This window comes from Ranitomeya imitator, chromosome 3, assembly GCF_032444005.1.
Source record: "Ranitomeya imitator isolate aRanImi1 chromosome 3, aRanImi1.pri, whole genome shotgun sequence".
Classification (NCBI taxonomy): Eukaryota; Metazoa; Chordata; class Amphibia; order Anura; family Dendrobatidae; genus Ranitomeya; species Ranitomeya imitator.
The window spans coordinates 358344900-358362352 of NC_091284.1; the positions used below are offsets into that span (position 1 = coordinate 358344900).

Here is a 17453-nt window from a genome sequence, read left to right on the forward strand (position 1 = left end):
TAACTTAACTATATACGAGTTGGCGACTCTAGGTTCAGCACCTGTTCACACTGAGTCTATGTTTGGATGTGCAGGTCAGGTTTTTGAAATGTATTCTCTAGCCTTCTGATCGTGCACTCCGTCTCCTAGCCTACAGGTGTTTTAATTACAGCAGGTCCAATACCCCTCCACAGAGAGAGAGAATTCTAGTCTAGGAAGAGGTTTTCACATGTACCCATTCAGATGGAGACGTTTATTCTCAGCGAGGTAAGGCAAGCGTAGGACCTGGTATAAGAGAGATGCCGTAAAGGGGCTACCAGGTACACATAAAATTGGCCCTTTTTATGCGCTAAACGCTCTCATTTTTCATATTTCTAGTACAGTAATGCAGTTCAAATTTCGTATTTCAAGTTTGTATGTTCTAGCACTGCAGTGTTCTGCCTTATTTACTTAACTATATACGAGTTGGCGGCTCTAGGTTCAGCACCTGTTCACACTGAGTCTATGTTTGGATGTGCAGGTCAGGTTTTTGAAATGTATTCTCTAGCCTTCTGATCGTGCACTCCGTCTCCTAGCCTACAGGTGTTTTAATTACAGCAGGTCCAATACCCCTCCACAGAGAGAGAGAATTCTAGTCTAGGAAGAGGTTTTCACATGTACCCATTCAGATGGAGACGTTTATTCTCAGCGAGGTAAGGCAAGCGTAGGACCTGGTATAAGAGAGATGCCGTAAAGGGGCTACCAGGTACACATAAAATTGGCCATTTTTATGCGCTAAACGCTCTCATTTTTCATATTTCTAGTACAGTAATGCAGTTCAAATTTCGTATTTCAAGTTTGTATGTTCTAGCGCTGCAGTGTGCTGCCTTATTTACTTAACTATATACGAGTTGGCGACTCTGGGTTCAGCACCTGTTCACACTGAGTCTATGTTTGGATGTGCAGGTCAGGTTTTTGAAATGTATTCTCTAGCCTTCTGATCGTGCACTCCGTCTCCTAGCCTACAGGTGTTGTAATTACAGCAGGTCCAATACCCCTCCACAGAGAGAGAGAATTCTAGTCTAGGAAGAGGTTTTCACATGTACCCATTCAGATGGAGACGTTTATTCTCAGCGAGGTAAGGCAAGCGTAGGACCTGGTATAAGAGAGATGCCGTAAAGGGGCTACCAGGTACACATAAAATTGGCCATTTTTATGCGCTAAACGCTCTCATTTTTCATATTTCTAGTACAGTAATGCAGTTCAAATTTCGTATTTCAAGTTTGTATGTTCTAGCGCTGCAGTGTGCTGCCTTATTTACTTAACTATATACGAGTTGGCGACTCTAGGTTCAGCACCTGTTCACACTGAGTCTATGTTTGGATGTGCAGGTCAGGTTTTTGAAATGTAGACTCCACACATAAGACCTCAGGACTGGACATGGATGTCAGACATACGCAACATCCTCCAAAACTTTGAGGACTGCACCAAGATGGTGAGCGGCGATGACACCATAATTAGCATCACCATCCCGCTTCTCAGCATTCTGAAAAACTCTCTGCTCACAATCAAAGAGGATGCATTGCAGGTGGAGCACAAGGACATGGAGCAAGGAAACATACAGGGGAATTACACTCAGCCCAGCCTCATGTCTTCTCAACTTGGATTGGTCGGCAATGAGGAGGAGGAAGAACAGGAGCTACTTTCATGCACTATAGATGGTACTACAAACACATCTGTATTAGCTTCTGTTCTGCGAGGATGGCCTGAGGACAGTGAGGAGGAGGATGAGGATGAGGAGGACAGCATGGTCAGTCGTCTTGTTGGTGAGGACACGGAAGTCTTGCCTGTTAGCAGTCTGGCACGCATGGCTGACTTTATGTTGCGCTGTGTTTCACGTGACCCTCGCATTATAAACATTTTTCCTGACACTCATTACTGGTTGGTGACACTTCTAGACCCATGCTACAAGGAGAACATTCAATCTCTTCTACCAGAAGCAGGGAGGTGTACTAAAATGTTGCAGTACCAGAGGGCCCTTGTAGCAGAATTACTTAGAAAATTCCCATGTGAGAACGCTGGCAGGAGAAGTCAGAGTTTGTTGTACAACCAAGGAGTCCAAGCGAGAGAGACAGAAGTGCAATCCAGCTCAGGCAGGAGAACAATGGGAAAGTTCTGGGACAGGTTTCTCCCTCCCATTGTGATGGCACAGATGCAAAGGGTGCTGTTACAAGAAGTGCAATGTTTTTGAAGATGGTGAGGGAGTACATTGCAGATCGTACAAATGTCCTCTGTGATTCCTTTGTGCCTTTTAATTATTGGGTATCCAAGCTGCCCATACGGCATGAACTGGCTCTCTACACCTTGGAGGTCCTGGCCTGCTCTGCTGCTAACGTTCTGTTAGAGAGGGTTTTTAGTGCCGATTATGGAATTATAACAGATAAGCGCATCTGCCTGTCAACTGAAAATGCTGACAGGCTGACTCTCATAAAAATGAACAAGGCCTGGATTGGAAAAGACTTTTGTACACCACCAAGTGAAAACAGCGAAACATAGCCTAAAATACATTCTCTCTTTTGGGGAGGTGTATTCTCATGCACCTCTTCACAACCACACATGGGTATACGCTTCCACATTTGGTCTGTTTGTTGTTCTCCTCCTCCTTATCCTCATCCTCATCATCCAGAACCACTAGATGACCAGAGTGAGCGTGCTCTGTACTGTTATAGGCCGGTGATTTTTGGGTACGGGGGCTGTAAAGTCACTATTTTATTTTGTAAAAACAGGACCCCACATTGGGGAATTGAACATGACATTACTTTGGGCCTACTTCTTAACTCGGTCTCCTGCAATCTGTTCAGTTCCTGCCAGTAGATCACCACGGTGAACGCACCTGTATGGTGCATTTTGACCAAGGGGGCTGTCATGCCACTCTTTTATTTAAAAAAAAAAGGATTTTACATTGGGGAATTGGACATGACATTACTTTGGGCCTACTTTTTAACTCGGTCTCCTGCAATCTGTCCTATACCTGCCACTAGATCACCACGGTCAACGTGCTCTGTACGGTGCATTTTGGCAAAGGGGGCTGTCATGCCACTCTTTTATTTTTTAAAAAACGAATTTTACATTGGGGAATTGGGCATGACATTACTTTGGGCCTACTTCTTAACTCGGTCTCCTGCAATCTGTCCACTTCTTGCCAGTAGATCACCAGGGTGAATGTGGTCTGTACGGTGCATTTAGGGCTAGGGGGCTGTGATGGCACAATTTTAATCAGTCCAAAAAGGACCCCGCATTGGGGAATTGGGCATGGCATTCCATTGGGCCTACTTCTTAACTCTGTCTCCTACAGTGTCTCTTGTTTAACTGCCACTAGATCACCAGAGTGAACGTAGTCTGTACTGTTATAAGCCAGTGAATTTTGGGCAAATGGGCTGTGATTGCACTATATTTTTAAGTCCAAAAAGGACAACACATTGGGGAATTGGGCATGACATTACTTTGGGCCTACTTCTTTACTCGGTCTCCTGCAATGTCTCCTGTTTAACTGCCACTAGATCACCAGGGTGAACATGCTTTGTACTGTTATAGGCCGGTGAAGTTTGGTCAAGGGGGGCTGTGATGGCACTAGTCTATTTTTACAAAAGGTACCCCCATTGGTGAAACAACATCCTTGTTGGCAAACCCTTTCATAACATTTGTGTACCTTAAAGAGCTCACTTGAAAAGCTCCTTTTTGTGTTGCCTGGTAGCTAACATTGGACACAATACACTTCATATAAATTTGATAAAGCAATGCTGTTACTTTGCCTCAGTAGTTCATTAAAGATATAGCTTTGTCCACTATATTAGTTTCTCTCCTTGCAAGCCTTAATTTTGTCTGCCTCAAATGTACAAATGGAGAATATACAAATGGCGATTTGTAAACAAGATTGAAATACCGTATACCGAATGCATTCAGACAATCACATAGCTGCATTTCTTGTAAAACATTTAGAGATGTGACAGACAATGCTCATAGTGACACAATCTTGATAAATGTTTGTTTATTCACTTCAAAAACAATTCTAAGCCTCTATAGGTTTGCTGTTTGTCATTGTAAAACATTAAGGTTTACTGAAACTATGCCGATGCTGGTTTGATCTAAATCTTTGTGGCTTTAATTTTCTAGGGGTTTATGGCCCCTCGTCTGATGACTCCATGATATCTCACTTTCATCCAACCTTGAAAGTGGCCACTTGAAGGTGTGGGTTAAACTAGAGTTACTGCATAGTGTTATTCACTATATAAGACCAGAGAAACATGACTAAGGCACATGACTAAGGCAGATGCCAAAACTGGGGTACCTGTATGAGTACAATGTGCTGACACCTGCATAATTGGGGACACCCATGCAGTGTAGGTAATCTCCCAGGGGTTCTTTGTCTTGGCGTTGCTTCTCTGATATTCCAGACAGATGTTGTTTAAAAGCCTCTTGGTGATGATCTAAGTATACTGTATGTAGTTAATCTTCATATATACGTAATCACTATATTTATTTAATCCTTATATGTACTTATTAACCTGTGTATGTTAACACATACAAAAGTGTACGCACTCACACTATTCAATCATACTATTCCTTGAATTTTGTAGTTTGCAATGCAATAAAATTGCCTAGTATTGCAAGTATTAGCCTTTTTTTAAAGCCGTATCTGAAAAATAGTATTAGAAACATGTAATATAAAATTGCCAAATTCTCCTATAAATAATTGTGCAAAGAGGGAACCATCATGCCATTAAAAAATACGAGTGAATTTTCCTGGGCCCATCCAGTATGTGGGTTCCAAGGCCTAATGGGGTGCATAAGACTGATTATGCAGCAGGGCTCACCTTCCTGCCAATGTGTAAAACAAAGGAGTATGGAGCACAAAATGCATATTGTGAAGTGGTTTTTCCTGGGCCCATCCAGTATGTGAGTTCCAAGGTCTAATGTGGTGCATATGACTGACTATGCAGCAGGGCTCGCTTTCCTGCCAATGTATAAAACAAAGGAGTATGGAGCTAAAAATGCATATTGTGAAGTAGACTTTCATGGGCCCATCCAGTATGTGGGTTCCAAGGCCTAATGGGGTGCATATGTCTATGCAGCAGGGCTCGCCTTCCTGCTAAAGTATAAAACAAAGGAGTATGGAGCACAAAATGCATATTGTGAACTGGATTTTCCTAGGCCCATCCAGTATGTTGGTTCCAAGGCCCAATGGGGTGCATATGACTGACTATGCAGCAGGGCTCGTCTTCCTGACAATGTATAAAACAAAGGAGTATGGAGCACAAAATGCATATTGTGAAGAAGAAGAAGCAGAATTAAAAACAACCAGAGGCGCTGCACATTCCTCGGTCACCCTCCTGCAGCAAATACACAGACACCACTACAAAAGTGTCAAATGCCAGGTGTGCGAACACAAGGACTATATATATGTATGTGATCGCGCTGGAGGTGCCGATACAACAAGAAAAGCTTTCTTTTTAGAAAAACATTCACACTATGCTTAATTACCTACTTAGCATTTGGCGTCTGTTTCCCACATATAAGCAGTTGCCAGGTTTTCCTGTTAATTCTAGAGGTCTTCCCAGATATGAACGGTTACCGTATTTTCCTATTGATTCTGATGATCTTCACGGATAAATATAAAGTGCTGTGCTTAAAAATATATATGCGAGGGAGTGGGTATAAAACTGTCCCGGCCGGTGACAGTTACCCGTTACCTCACATGCGGTGTGTTCCAGACCTTCAGCGGTGAAGTCGCGCTTAGAAAATGGAATTGCCGGCGAGGTGCAGGACCTCGCGTGACGTCACATGCACGTGGTACTCCACGTGATCAGCTAACGGAATGCACCTAGGACCAAAAAGTGAAGTGGATTTTCCTGGGCCCATCCAGTATGTGGGTTCCAAGGACTAATGGGGTGCATATGACTATGCAGCAGGACTCGCCTTTCTGCCAATGTATAAAACAAAGGAGTTTGGAGCACAAAAAGGAATATTGTGAAGTGGATTTTCATGGGCCCATCCAGTATGTGAGTTCCAAGGTCTAATGTGGTGCATATGACTGACTATGCAGCAGGGCTCGCTTTCCTGCCAATGTATAAAACAAAGGAGTATGGAGCTAAAAATGCATATTGTGAAGTAGACTTTCATGGGCCCATCCAGTATGTGGGTTCCAAGGCCTAATGGGGTGCATATGTCTATGCAGCAGGGCTCGCCTTCCTGCTAAAGTATAAAACAAAGGAGTATGGAGCACAAAATGCATATTGTGAACTGGATTTTCCTAGGCCCATCCAGTATGTTGGTTCCAAGGCCCAATGGGGTGCATAAGACTAATTATGCAGCAGGGCTCACCTTCCTGCCAATGTGTAAAACAAAGGAGTATGGAGCACAAAATGCATATTGTGAAGTGGTTTTTCCTGGGCCCATCCAGTATGTGAGTTCCAAGGTCTAATGTGGTGCATATGACTGACTATGCAGCAGGGCTCGCTTTCCTGCCAATGTATAAAACAAAGGAGTATGGAGCTAAAAATGCATATTGTGAAGTAGACTTTCATGGGCCCATCCAGTATGTGGGTTCCAAGGCCTAATGGGGTGCATATGTCTATGCAGCAGGGCTCGCCTTCCTGCTAAAGTATAAAACAAAGGAGTATGGAGCACAAAATGCATATTGTGAACTGGATTTTCCTAGGCCCATCCAGTATGTTGGTTCCAAGGCCCAATGGGGTGCATATGACTGACTATGCAGCAGGGCTCGTCTTCCTGACAATGTATAAAACAAAGGAGTATGGAGCACAAAATGCATATTGTGAAGAAGAAGAAGCAGAATTAAAAACAACCAGAGGCGCTGCACATTCCTCGGTCACCCTCCTGCAGCAAATACACAGACACCACTACAAAAGTGTCAAATGCCAGGTGTGCGAACACAAGGACTATATATATGTATGTGATCGCGCTGGAGGTGCCGATACAACAAGAAAAGCTTTCTTTTTAGAAAAACATTCACACTATGCTTAATTACCTACTTAGCATTTGGCGTCTGTTTCCCACATATAAGCAGTTGCCAGGTTTTCCTGTTAATTCTAGAGGTCTTCCCAGATATGAACGGTTACCGTATTTTCCTATTGATTCTGATGATCTTCACGGATAAATATAAAGTGCTGTGCTTAAAAATATATATGCGAGGGAGTGGGTATAAAACTGTCCCGGCCGGTGACAGTTACCCGTTACCTCACATGCGGTGTGTTCCAGACCTTCAGCGGTGAACTCGCGCTTAGAAAATGGAATTGCCGGCGAGGTGCAGGACCTCGCGTGACGTCACATGCACGTGGTACTCCACGTGATCAGCTAACGGAATGCACCTAGGACCAAAAAGTGAAGTGGATTTTCCTGGGCCCATCCAGTATGTGGGTTCCAAGGACTAATGGGGTGCATATGACTATGCAGCAGGACTCGCCTTTCTGCCAATGTATAAAACAAAGGAGTTTGGAGCACAAAAAGGAATATTGTGAAGTGGATTTTCATGGGCCCATCCAGTATGTGGGTTCCAAGGCCTAATGAGGTGCATATGACTGACTATACAGCAGGGCTCGCCTTTCTGCCAATGTATAAAACAAAGGAGTATGGAGCACAAAATGCATATTGTGAAGTAGATTTTCCTGGGCCCATCCAGTATGTGGGTTCCAAGGCCTAATAGGGTGCATATGACTATGCAGCAGGGCTGGCCTTGCTGCCAATGTATAAAACCAAGGAGTACGGGAGTACAAAATGCATATTGTGAAGTTGATTTCCCTGGGTCCATCCAGTATGTGGGTTCCAAGGCCTAATGGGGTGCATATGACTATGCAGCAGGGCTGGCCTTTCTGCCAATGTATAAAACAAAGGAGTATGGAGCACACAATGCATATTGTGAAGTGGATTTTCCTGGGCCCATCCAGTATCTGGGTTCCAAGGCCTAATGGGGTGCATATGAATGACAATGCAGCAGGGCTCGCCTTCCGGCCAATGTATAAAACAAAGGAGTATGGAGCACACAATGCATATTGTAAAGTGGATTTTCATGGGCACATCCAGTATGTGGGTTCCAAGGTGCAATGGGTTGCATATGACTATACAGCAGGGCTGGCCTTCCTGCCAATGTGTAAAACAAAGGAGTACGGCAGTACAAAATGCATATTAAACAGAGGCACGACGAAATATAGCATAATCAAGATTATCTATTGCTGACAAAAATAGAAAGGACTAAATAAACGGACTAGTCGCTAACAAAATATACCTAAACATGGGTCACAAGGGCCCGAAAAAACGACCTTAAAGTCCATGTGATACAAAATATGAAAAATCTTTATTAATAAACATCATAATGGGACAATAATGGAACAGGTAGGACGGAGGTGCAACCCGGTGTACGGGGACGCTGCACCGACTAAGATGTTACACAGGCGTATGGAACCGGGACGGAGTCATAAGAATATCCAAACTGCTGACAATATTATGAATCCGAGCCTAATGTCATATGATAATAAATACAGGCGCCATCTATACACAGGGACACAGATCCAAAGTGTAAATAGAGTATAACTATCAGAGCCCTGTGTATAATAAACCAGTGACGCTAGGACATAAGGGAAGACATAAGCGCCAGATAATATGTTACCTCTAAGTAGAGCGCAGTGTACAGACTCCTCCCGGGGCCAAACGCCTACCCCAACGCGCGTTTCGGCCAAACTCCTTCTTCAGGGGGCATAAAGAAAAGACGCCGAACGTGTGTCTTAAATATAGCCCAACCGGAAGTACTACATCGCGGACCGGAAGTGAACTGCTGTAACCATAACAACCGGTAACTTATCTCCTATTCCAGCACCGCAGACGAATCAACACGGTAACTACCGTAATATACCTAATATAATCCATCCCACCTGTGCCCGCATAGCATCGCGCCAGCCGCCAGACCAACGCAGGGCCCTGCGGCGCTGGACGGTGGACGCTCAGCCAACACGGCCGCACAGGTGGGAGGGAAGAAAAAGGCGCACATGCGCAGATGAGATAGATAATCCAGGTCTGCCATATCGGAACAGGGAAAAGAAAAGGGCAACAGCGCATATGAACAAAACGCAGCTAACTGCAATACTGAAAATAGACAGATAGATAAAAATATACATGCCACACAGAATGCAAATATACAATATAGTAGAAACAAAAAACAAAAAATAACAAATAACACATGATGACGCACAAGCATCTCCTCAGACTAGTCACAAATGGACCTAGAAAGTCTATACACAGTCCGCAAGTATATCCCTCTTGTCCATTAAAATGGTTATAAGAGACTCATTCCAACGTCATATATCTCCAGATGATATGTATACAGAGAGAGACAAATTTCAATTGGGATGGACACTCCGTGTAGATCCAATCCAATATGTGATTCTTCGGTCAGCTTGTGAGTACGGATAAATTCCAACAGATACTGCATTCCATATGCCAGCAGTAGCCAAATATAAAGAACACACAGACATCAATAATAATACCTAAAACACAAAAAAATAATCAATAAAAATACAATAAAAGATTAAAACCACGAAACACACCCGGTGCAGCGGGAAGGTAAAGAAAGTGCCAAGGGCACAGTAAGAGGTGATCACAAGAAAGGCGAGAAGCTTAAGTGTTCATTCAAACCACGTGGTTGGACCGTATCGAGGGTCCAGATCCAGCGAGACTCGAGTTGAGCCAATCGCTGAGAAATGTTGCCACCCCTAATACCTAGATCAATAGTATCAATACCTCTAACTCGTAATCCACTACTATCGCACCCATGGTGCAACTTAAAGTGCCTGGGTATTGTTTTAAGGAGGGCCACATCCCCCTGGCCACTGGCCGCCTGAATGCCACGCACATGCTCCCTGACCCGAATCTTGAGCTGGCGTGTTGTCAAACCCACGTATATCAGGGAGCATGGACATGTGGCATAATAAATCACATTAGTGGTAGTGCAAGTGATTGATTTCTTGATTGTGTAGTTTTTGCGACCCGTAGAATCTACAAACGAGTCCACACGATCAACATTAGTACAGGCGACGCAGCGGCCACAGGGTCTGCAGCCCCCCCTAATGGGCACATCATTTAGGAATGTCCTGCTAGATCCACCATTGTAGTGGCTGCGTACCAGACAGTCACGTAGATTTTTCGACCGCCGAAAAGTGATAGCAGGGCTCGGGGGTAGAATTTTTTATATTGTCGAGTCCGTCATCAGAATTGGCCAAGCCTTTGTCAAAGAGGTCCGTATAGATTCAGAGCAGGAATTGTAACTGGTGATAAAGCTCACCACTCCAGAGTCTTTGTTACCAGTCCTGTTCTGATAGAGTAATGGATTTCTATCTGACCATTTAGCCCTATGATAGGCCCTTTTTATCACTCGCCGGCTATACCCCCTCTCAATAAACCGTCGTTTAAGTTTTTCGGACTCCACTTCAAATAGTGCCTGCGTTGAGCAAATGCGCCGAAGTCGTAAAAACTGTCCTACTGGCACTGAGCGGACCATGTGAGCTGGATGTGAGGAGGAGGCGTGCAGCAGCATATTCGTTGATGTTGGTTTACGGTAGATATTGGTGCAGATATTACCACCCGTATCTCTCCGAAGGACAACATCCAAAAATTCAATTTCATTAGGATGGTACTTAACGGTAAGCCGAATATTTAAATTATTACCGTTAATACCCTCAAAAAATTGATTCAAAGCAGAGGAAGTACCCTGCCAGATGAGAAAGACATCGTCGATGTACCGCGTCCAAAGAAGGACGCAGTCCACCGACGACGGCCGCTCACCTGACAGGAGGAGGTCCCTCTCCCACAACCCCAGGAACAAATTTGCATACGAGGGGGCAAAGGCCGCCCCCATAGCAGTGCCCTGGAGTTGTAGGTAGAGGGACCCCTTAAAAGTAAAAAAATTATGCGTCAGGGTAAACTCTAACAGCTCAAGTATCAAGGCCCTGAAGGCAGGGGAGTGGTCAGACGAATCCAAATAATACTTAACCGCTCGTAAACCGTCACAATGACGGATACTCGTGTATAAGGACTCGACGTCAGCCGCTACCAGAAGCGTATCAGGATCTAAACAGATTCTATCAACCATCCGGAGCAGCTGAGTCATATCCTTTAGGAAGGAAGGGAGCCCCATCACCAACGGTTGTAAAATGGAGTCTATCCATTTATTTATATTCTCCAGGAAGTTTCCCCGACCTGAAACAATTGGACGTCCTGGGGGAACACTAATATCTTTATGGATCTTGGGGAGGAGGTAGAACGTTGAAATTGTAGGTTCTTTGACCACCAAAGCAGTGGCCAAGTCCTTTGTGATAACCCCACCATCTACAGCAGCCGAAAGGATATTAGATAACTGTGTGCTGAAGGCGGAAAAGGGGTTAAACGTAAGTCTCTTGTAACATACCGAGTCTCTCAACTGGCGAAAAGCCTCATGTTCATACATGGCTATGGGCCAGATGACAACGTTACCCCCCTTGTCCGCCGGTTTAAGCACCACATCTGGTAGGCGCTGCAGATGGTGGAGACGTTGTCGCTCCTCCCCAGTTAAGTTGTCCCCCCGAATGTGCTGTGGAATTTTCAAAAATTCGCTTGTAACCACCTGTACAAACAGATCTATCGCACTACAATTGGACAGGGGGGGAAACCTCCTGGAGTGTGGTCTAATAGATGGGGGTATCCTACCTCCCTCCGATGATAAGTGTTCGTCCGACAACTCCTCCAAAACCCTAAGGGCAACTTGTTCTTCCTCTGTTGGAAAAAGTGTATGCAGATTATCATCAAAGAAATACCTTTTAAAAAGAAGAGAACTGGCAAAGAGATGAAGGTCCTTGACAAGTGTAAACGTGTCAAGGCCTGCCGATGGAGAGAAGGTAAAACCTCTATTCAACAGAGACAAATCAGCAGATGTCAATTGATGCTTACTCAGGTTTATTACCTTATTATCGCTCTGTCCATCGTCTGGTGAAGGGATGTCCTGACGTCTATAGGGATGGTAATTACGTTTACGAGACTTCTTATAGACCACCCCAGAACGGGTCACCATAGAAGATCCAGATGTATCGGAAACTTCACCAGCAGATGACAGAGATGAAAAGGAGCCAATCCGATTTCTAGAGTATGATTGTGGTTGAGACTTAACCCACCTATATACCGTTTTAAGCTGATAGTCTTTAATGTCTCTGTTGAATTTATGCGTTTGATTGTCATGTATCTTCTTCAAGGTCTGATCTAATGCCTTCTCCATATTGTGAAGTGGATTTTCCTGGGCCCATCCAGTATGTGGGTTCCAAGGCCTAATGAGGTGCATATGACTGACTATACAGCAGGGGTGGCTTTTCTGCCAATGTATAAAATAAAGGAGTATGGAGCACAAAATGCATATTGTGAAGTGGTTTTTCCTGGGCCCATCCAGTATGTTGGTGTGAAGGCCTAATGGGGTTCATATGACTGACTATGAGGCAGGGCTCGCCATCCTGCCAATGTATAAAACAAAGTAGTGTGCAGCACAAAATGCATATTGTGAAGTGGATTTTCTTGGGTCCATCCAGTATGTGGGTTCCAAGGCCTAATGGGGTGCATATGACTATGCAGCAGGGCTGGCCTTCCTGCCAATGTATAAAACAAAGGAGTATGGAGTGCAAAATGCATATTGTGAAGTGCTTTTTCATGGGCCCATCCAGTATGTGGGTTCCAAGGCCTAATGGGGTGTATATGACTATGCAGCAGGGCTGGCCTTGCCGCCAATGTGTAAAACAAAGGAGTGAGGAGTACAAAATGCATATTGTGAAGTAGATTTTCATGGGCCCATCCACTATGTGGGTTCAAAGGCTTATTGGGGTGCATATGAATTGGTAGCAGGGCAGGCCTTGAATTCAATGCAACACTTTTTCAGGAGTCCCCCCTGGACATCTTATCACAGGGGTATTGTGGTGCGTCGTAATTCTTGGCAGCCCATCCACTTACAGCATGGGCTGCAACAGCTTAGGAGACCCACTGTTTCATAATGGCCCTTTAAGAATACTAATGCCGCATGATGCACCAGTAAAAATAGGCCTCTGTGATTTTAAGAGTCCCTCCTTCATAAATGAAACAAGATGGGTCTGCTTATGTGTCACACACCACATGGCCAGCTAGGGTTGTTACATGTTACAATGACATTTCCCAGTGAATGCATTTGTAGTGGCTGAAAGCAATGTTAAGTTGAAAAACACTTCAAAAACGCTGCGTCTGAACTAAGCCTAAGTGGGGGAGGAAATTTTCGGTCTGGGTTTAAATATTTGGCCTTACAGGCAAGTCATTAATCTGCAAAGGATGTAACTTGACATATTTCCCAGCAAAAAATGGCATGAATCTCGGAAAAAAATGATTACAGCTGTGAACTAGGAGTCAGGAATGCTTCCAGGTGCGATCCCCATGATGTCCCTGTCATGTGAGCAGTGTTTCCATCATTTTCTGACGTTTTTAGACCTTAAAAGGATCCCCGTGAGGGATTGCTGTAAAATAACTTGGGTCTCCCTAGACTTACATTGGGCTCGTTGTTCTGGCTGAGTACCCGAGTATTCCAATCTGCTCAACCCGAGCAACGAGCACCCGAGCATTTTAGTGCTCGCCCATCACTAATTATTGCATGACTTTTCTTTCTTTGTGTTGCAATTTCAATGTTGAGGAATGTATATGTATCTATATATATATATACAGCTCTAGAAAAAATGAAGAGACCACTGCACAGTTTATACAATTCAGCTTCTCTACATGTCTGACAGCCATTCCATTCCAGTGTCAGTTGAATTCCAATCAGAGTACACCTCATTCTACTTAATGTGCTTCTGATTAGGTGATCACCTGAACCAAATCTTCTTTAATGAAGGAAAGTATATGTGGTGTTCACAATCCTCTTGCAATAGGATAAGCTGGATGGCAAAACAAGTGCTAGTGATATCCCAAAAGTAATGTGAATGAAAAAATAACTTTTAACCATGCCAATGGAGTCGAAAAGAAATGTATTGAGTGAAGAAAAAAAGGGCTCAATTCAGGCTTTGCTAGCAGAGGGACACAGTGAGCGTCATGTTGCCTCCATCCTAAATATTTCTAAGATGATAGTCCATTACAACAAAGTCAATCAGCAGACATTGAGGACAACAAAGCTACACACCGGCAGAGGGCAAAAACTACTCTCCTCCGCTGACCGCGATGACTGTCATCTTATTCGAATGTCACTCAGCGACCACAGGATGACATCAAGTGACCTACAAAAGGAATGGCAAATGGCAACTGGGGTGAAGTGCACAGCAAGAACAGTTTGTAGCAGGCTCCTAGAGGCAGGACTCAAGTCATGTAAGGCTTGAAAAAACCTTTCATCAATGAGAAGCAAAGGAGAGCCCACCTGAAGTTTGCCAAAGACCATAAGGATTGGACCATAGAGGACTAGAGTAAAGTAATCTTCTCTGATGAGTCTATTTTTCAGCTTTGCCCAACACCTGGTTGTCTAATGGTTAGACGGAGACCTGGAGAGGCGTACAAGCCACAGTGTCTTGCACCCACTGTGAAATTTGGTGGAGGATCGGTGATGATCTGGGGTTGCTTCAGCAAGGCTGGAAATGGGCAGGTTAATCTTTGCGAAGGGCATATGAATCAAGCCGCATACAAGGTTATCTTGGAAAAACAATTGATTCCTTCTGCTCAGGCAATGTTCCCCAACTCTGAGGACTGTTTTTCCAGCAGGACAATGCGCCATGCCACACAGCTAGGTCAATCAAGGTGTGGATGAAGGACCACCACATCAAATCCTTGTCATGGCCAGCTCAATCTCCAGACCTGAACCCCATTGAAAACCTCTGGAATGTAATCAAGAAGAAGATGGATAATCACAAGCCATCAAACAAAGAAGAACTGCTTAAATATTGGTACCAAGAGTGGCATAAGGTCATCCAAAAGCAGTGTGAAAGACTAGTGGAAAGCATGCCAAGATACAAGAAAGCTGTGATTAAAAATCATGGTTATTCCACAAAATATTGATTTCTGAACTCTTCCTGAGTTAAAACATTAGTATTTTTGTTTCTAAATGATTATGAACGTGATATTTTTGCATTATTTGAGGTCTGCAAGCAATGCATTTTTTGTTGTTTTGACCATTTCTCATTTTCAGAAAATAAATAAAAATTTTATTGCTTGGAACTACGGAGACATTTTGTCAGTAGTTAAGAACAATATACATTTTACTCAAAAACATACCTATAAAGAGAAAAATCAGACAAACTGAAAATTTTGCAGTGGTCTCTTAATTTTTACCAGAGCTGTGTGTGTATGTACTGTATGTATGTATATATATATATATACGGTATATATATATATATATATATATACATATATATACATATATATACATATATATATATATATATATATATATACATATATATACATATATATACATATATATATATATATATATATATATATATATATATGTATATATATGTATATATTTATATATATATACCGTATATATATATATAAGTATATTACATATACAGGTATGGTAATAGGTGACTGAGCAAGTAAATAGAGTTCTCCATAGCCTTATCTTGTCCCCAAACTCTAAAATAAAGCCCTATATTTTGTTCTGCCATTCCCTTCTACACCCCTTCTTCTTTGTTGAAATGTTCCATTGCTTGTATATCACAAAACTTTAAATGAAAACATGTATATATTGTTCATGCCTATTTCCTTCTCTGCATATATAATTCACATTAGATACAAATAAAAATCTACATTTTCCATTTTTAGTGCCATACAATAATCACATTGCATCATCTCCTTTAATAGGTAATCGGTCCTGTCGAATCATCGTAGCTTCTTCAGTCATTGAGTTTGGTTCTCCCATGTCGGCTTCCTGTCACTGCTCTCAGAAGAATGAGAAGATTGAAGTGAAGATGAAACTAGATGATGATTTTGTCCCGTGTAGTCAAGACAGCCATGTTCAGGGTAGCTCATGTTCAGTGTACTTTGAAAGCTTCAATAAAACCTCAGGATTGCTGCAGTGCTATGAAAGCAGTGGTGATGGACTTCAGACCATGGACCAAGTTAAAATCAAAGCTGGTTGTGAGTTTCACTTTTTGATGTGTAATATAAACAGATTTTAGGAGTTTCATTAAAACTACACCTATTAAAAAATGAAATGAGGAATGAAAAGCCTTTTACATGGGATTGTTCAGTCCAGTTACTCTGTGAAAAAATATGTCTTCACTGAATACAGAGTTTACCCATGAACTGTGAGAATGAATGATCAGTCCTGACGGAGAAAGTAGATTTCTCTAATACGTTACATTATAACATTTCTCACTTTCACAAGTTCTACTGACTTATGAAAAATTAAATTGAGTTATTCTTTTAAGCAATGATGTTTTATTCTATATGCAAATGAGGCAGAAGAGCTGTTCGTGTCCTGAAGAACCCCCTGAGTCTCTACATCCTCACCTAGGACCACCTTCTTCTGCTTGACTGACAGCTCACTGACTATGTAGTCAAGCCAGTGAGGTGTCAGTCAAGTAGAAGAAGATGGCACTTTGTGGGGAATAGACTCGGGGGGAGTGGCAGAGATTTGAGAAGTGCTCAGATTATGCCCAGAGCACCGCATTTTTATATGGAATGAAACATCTTTATTTCCAGTAATGCTGGAAGGTGCAGATTGCATTATGTTTTAAAGACCTACATGCCCATATGGGAAGTTTGGGGGTCTGGATGGTGCATACAGATCTCTGTAAAGTGATGCCAAGATTAGCACGCGCTGATGGGGTATTTAATGATGTCTGAGCAAAGCATTTCTGTTTGATCACTCCTGTATTGCAGAGGTATAAAAGATATTAAAACTCGGACGAGGAGAAAGAATCCAGTAGCAGTGAAGCTTATGTCATAAATAGTAAAATTATATATATATATATATATATATGTATATATATATATATATATATATATATATATATATATATATATATATATATTAAATGAGTATATTTATAAATAAGGAATTGTGTATAGAGTTACAGTACAATGACATTATTACATTACACACTACAGTAATGTGTGAAAGCATTGTTCAAGATATTATGATTGTGGAAACTGATTGCACGAGAATGCAGGTAACCCCAATAGATGTACATCAATAAAAAACAAAACTTTTTTTTGTGTTTCGCCTTAAAAACATGTAAAAAATCTAAACAAATAAAGAAAATTTGAAAAACATGAAATGTTATAAATCTGCTGTTTTTCAGACCCTCCATCTCCACCAACCAACATCAGCTGCTTAATGAGCATTTCCAAAAACATCGTCAACTGCACATGGCGACTTCAGAACAACTCACTCTTGCAAGAAAATGTCACTTTGTCAGCTTTCAAGTAAGTTGGCAGATGTAAGATTATCGGCCTCT

The 17453-nt window shown here is 42.5% G+C and overlaps 1 protein-coding gene across 1 annotated transcript in view; it reads left to right on the forward strand.

Moving 5' to 3' along the window:
* CSF3R (colony stimulating factor 3 receptor) overlaps positions 1 to 17453 on the forward strand; it is a 111576-nt gene that overhangs the window by 37039 nt on the left and 57084 nt on the right. Inside the window, exons 4-5 of the mRNA XM_069756878.1 lie at positions 15853 to 16128; positions 17298 to 17421. Of these exons, the coding sequence (XP_069612979.1) occupies positions 15853 to 16128; positions 17298 to 17421 (400 nt within the window). The remainder of the gene's footprint in view (positions 1 to 15852; positions 16129 to 17297; positions 17422 to 17453) is intronic.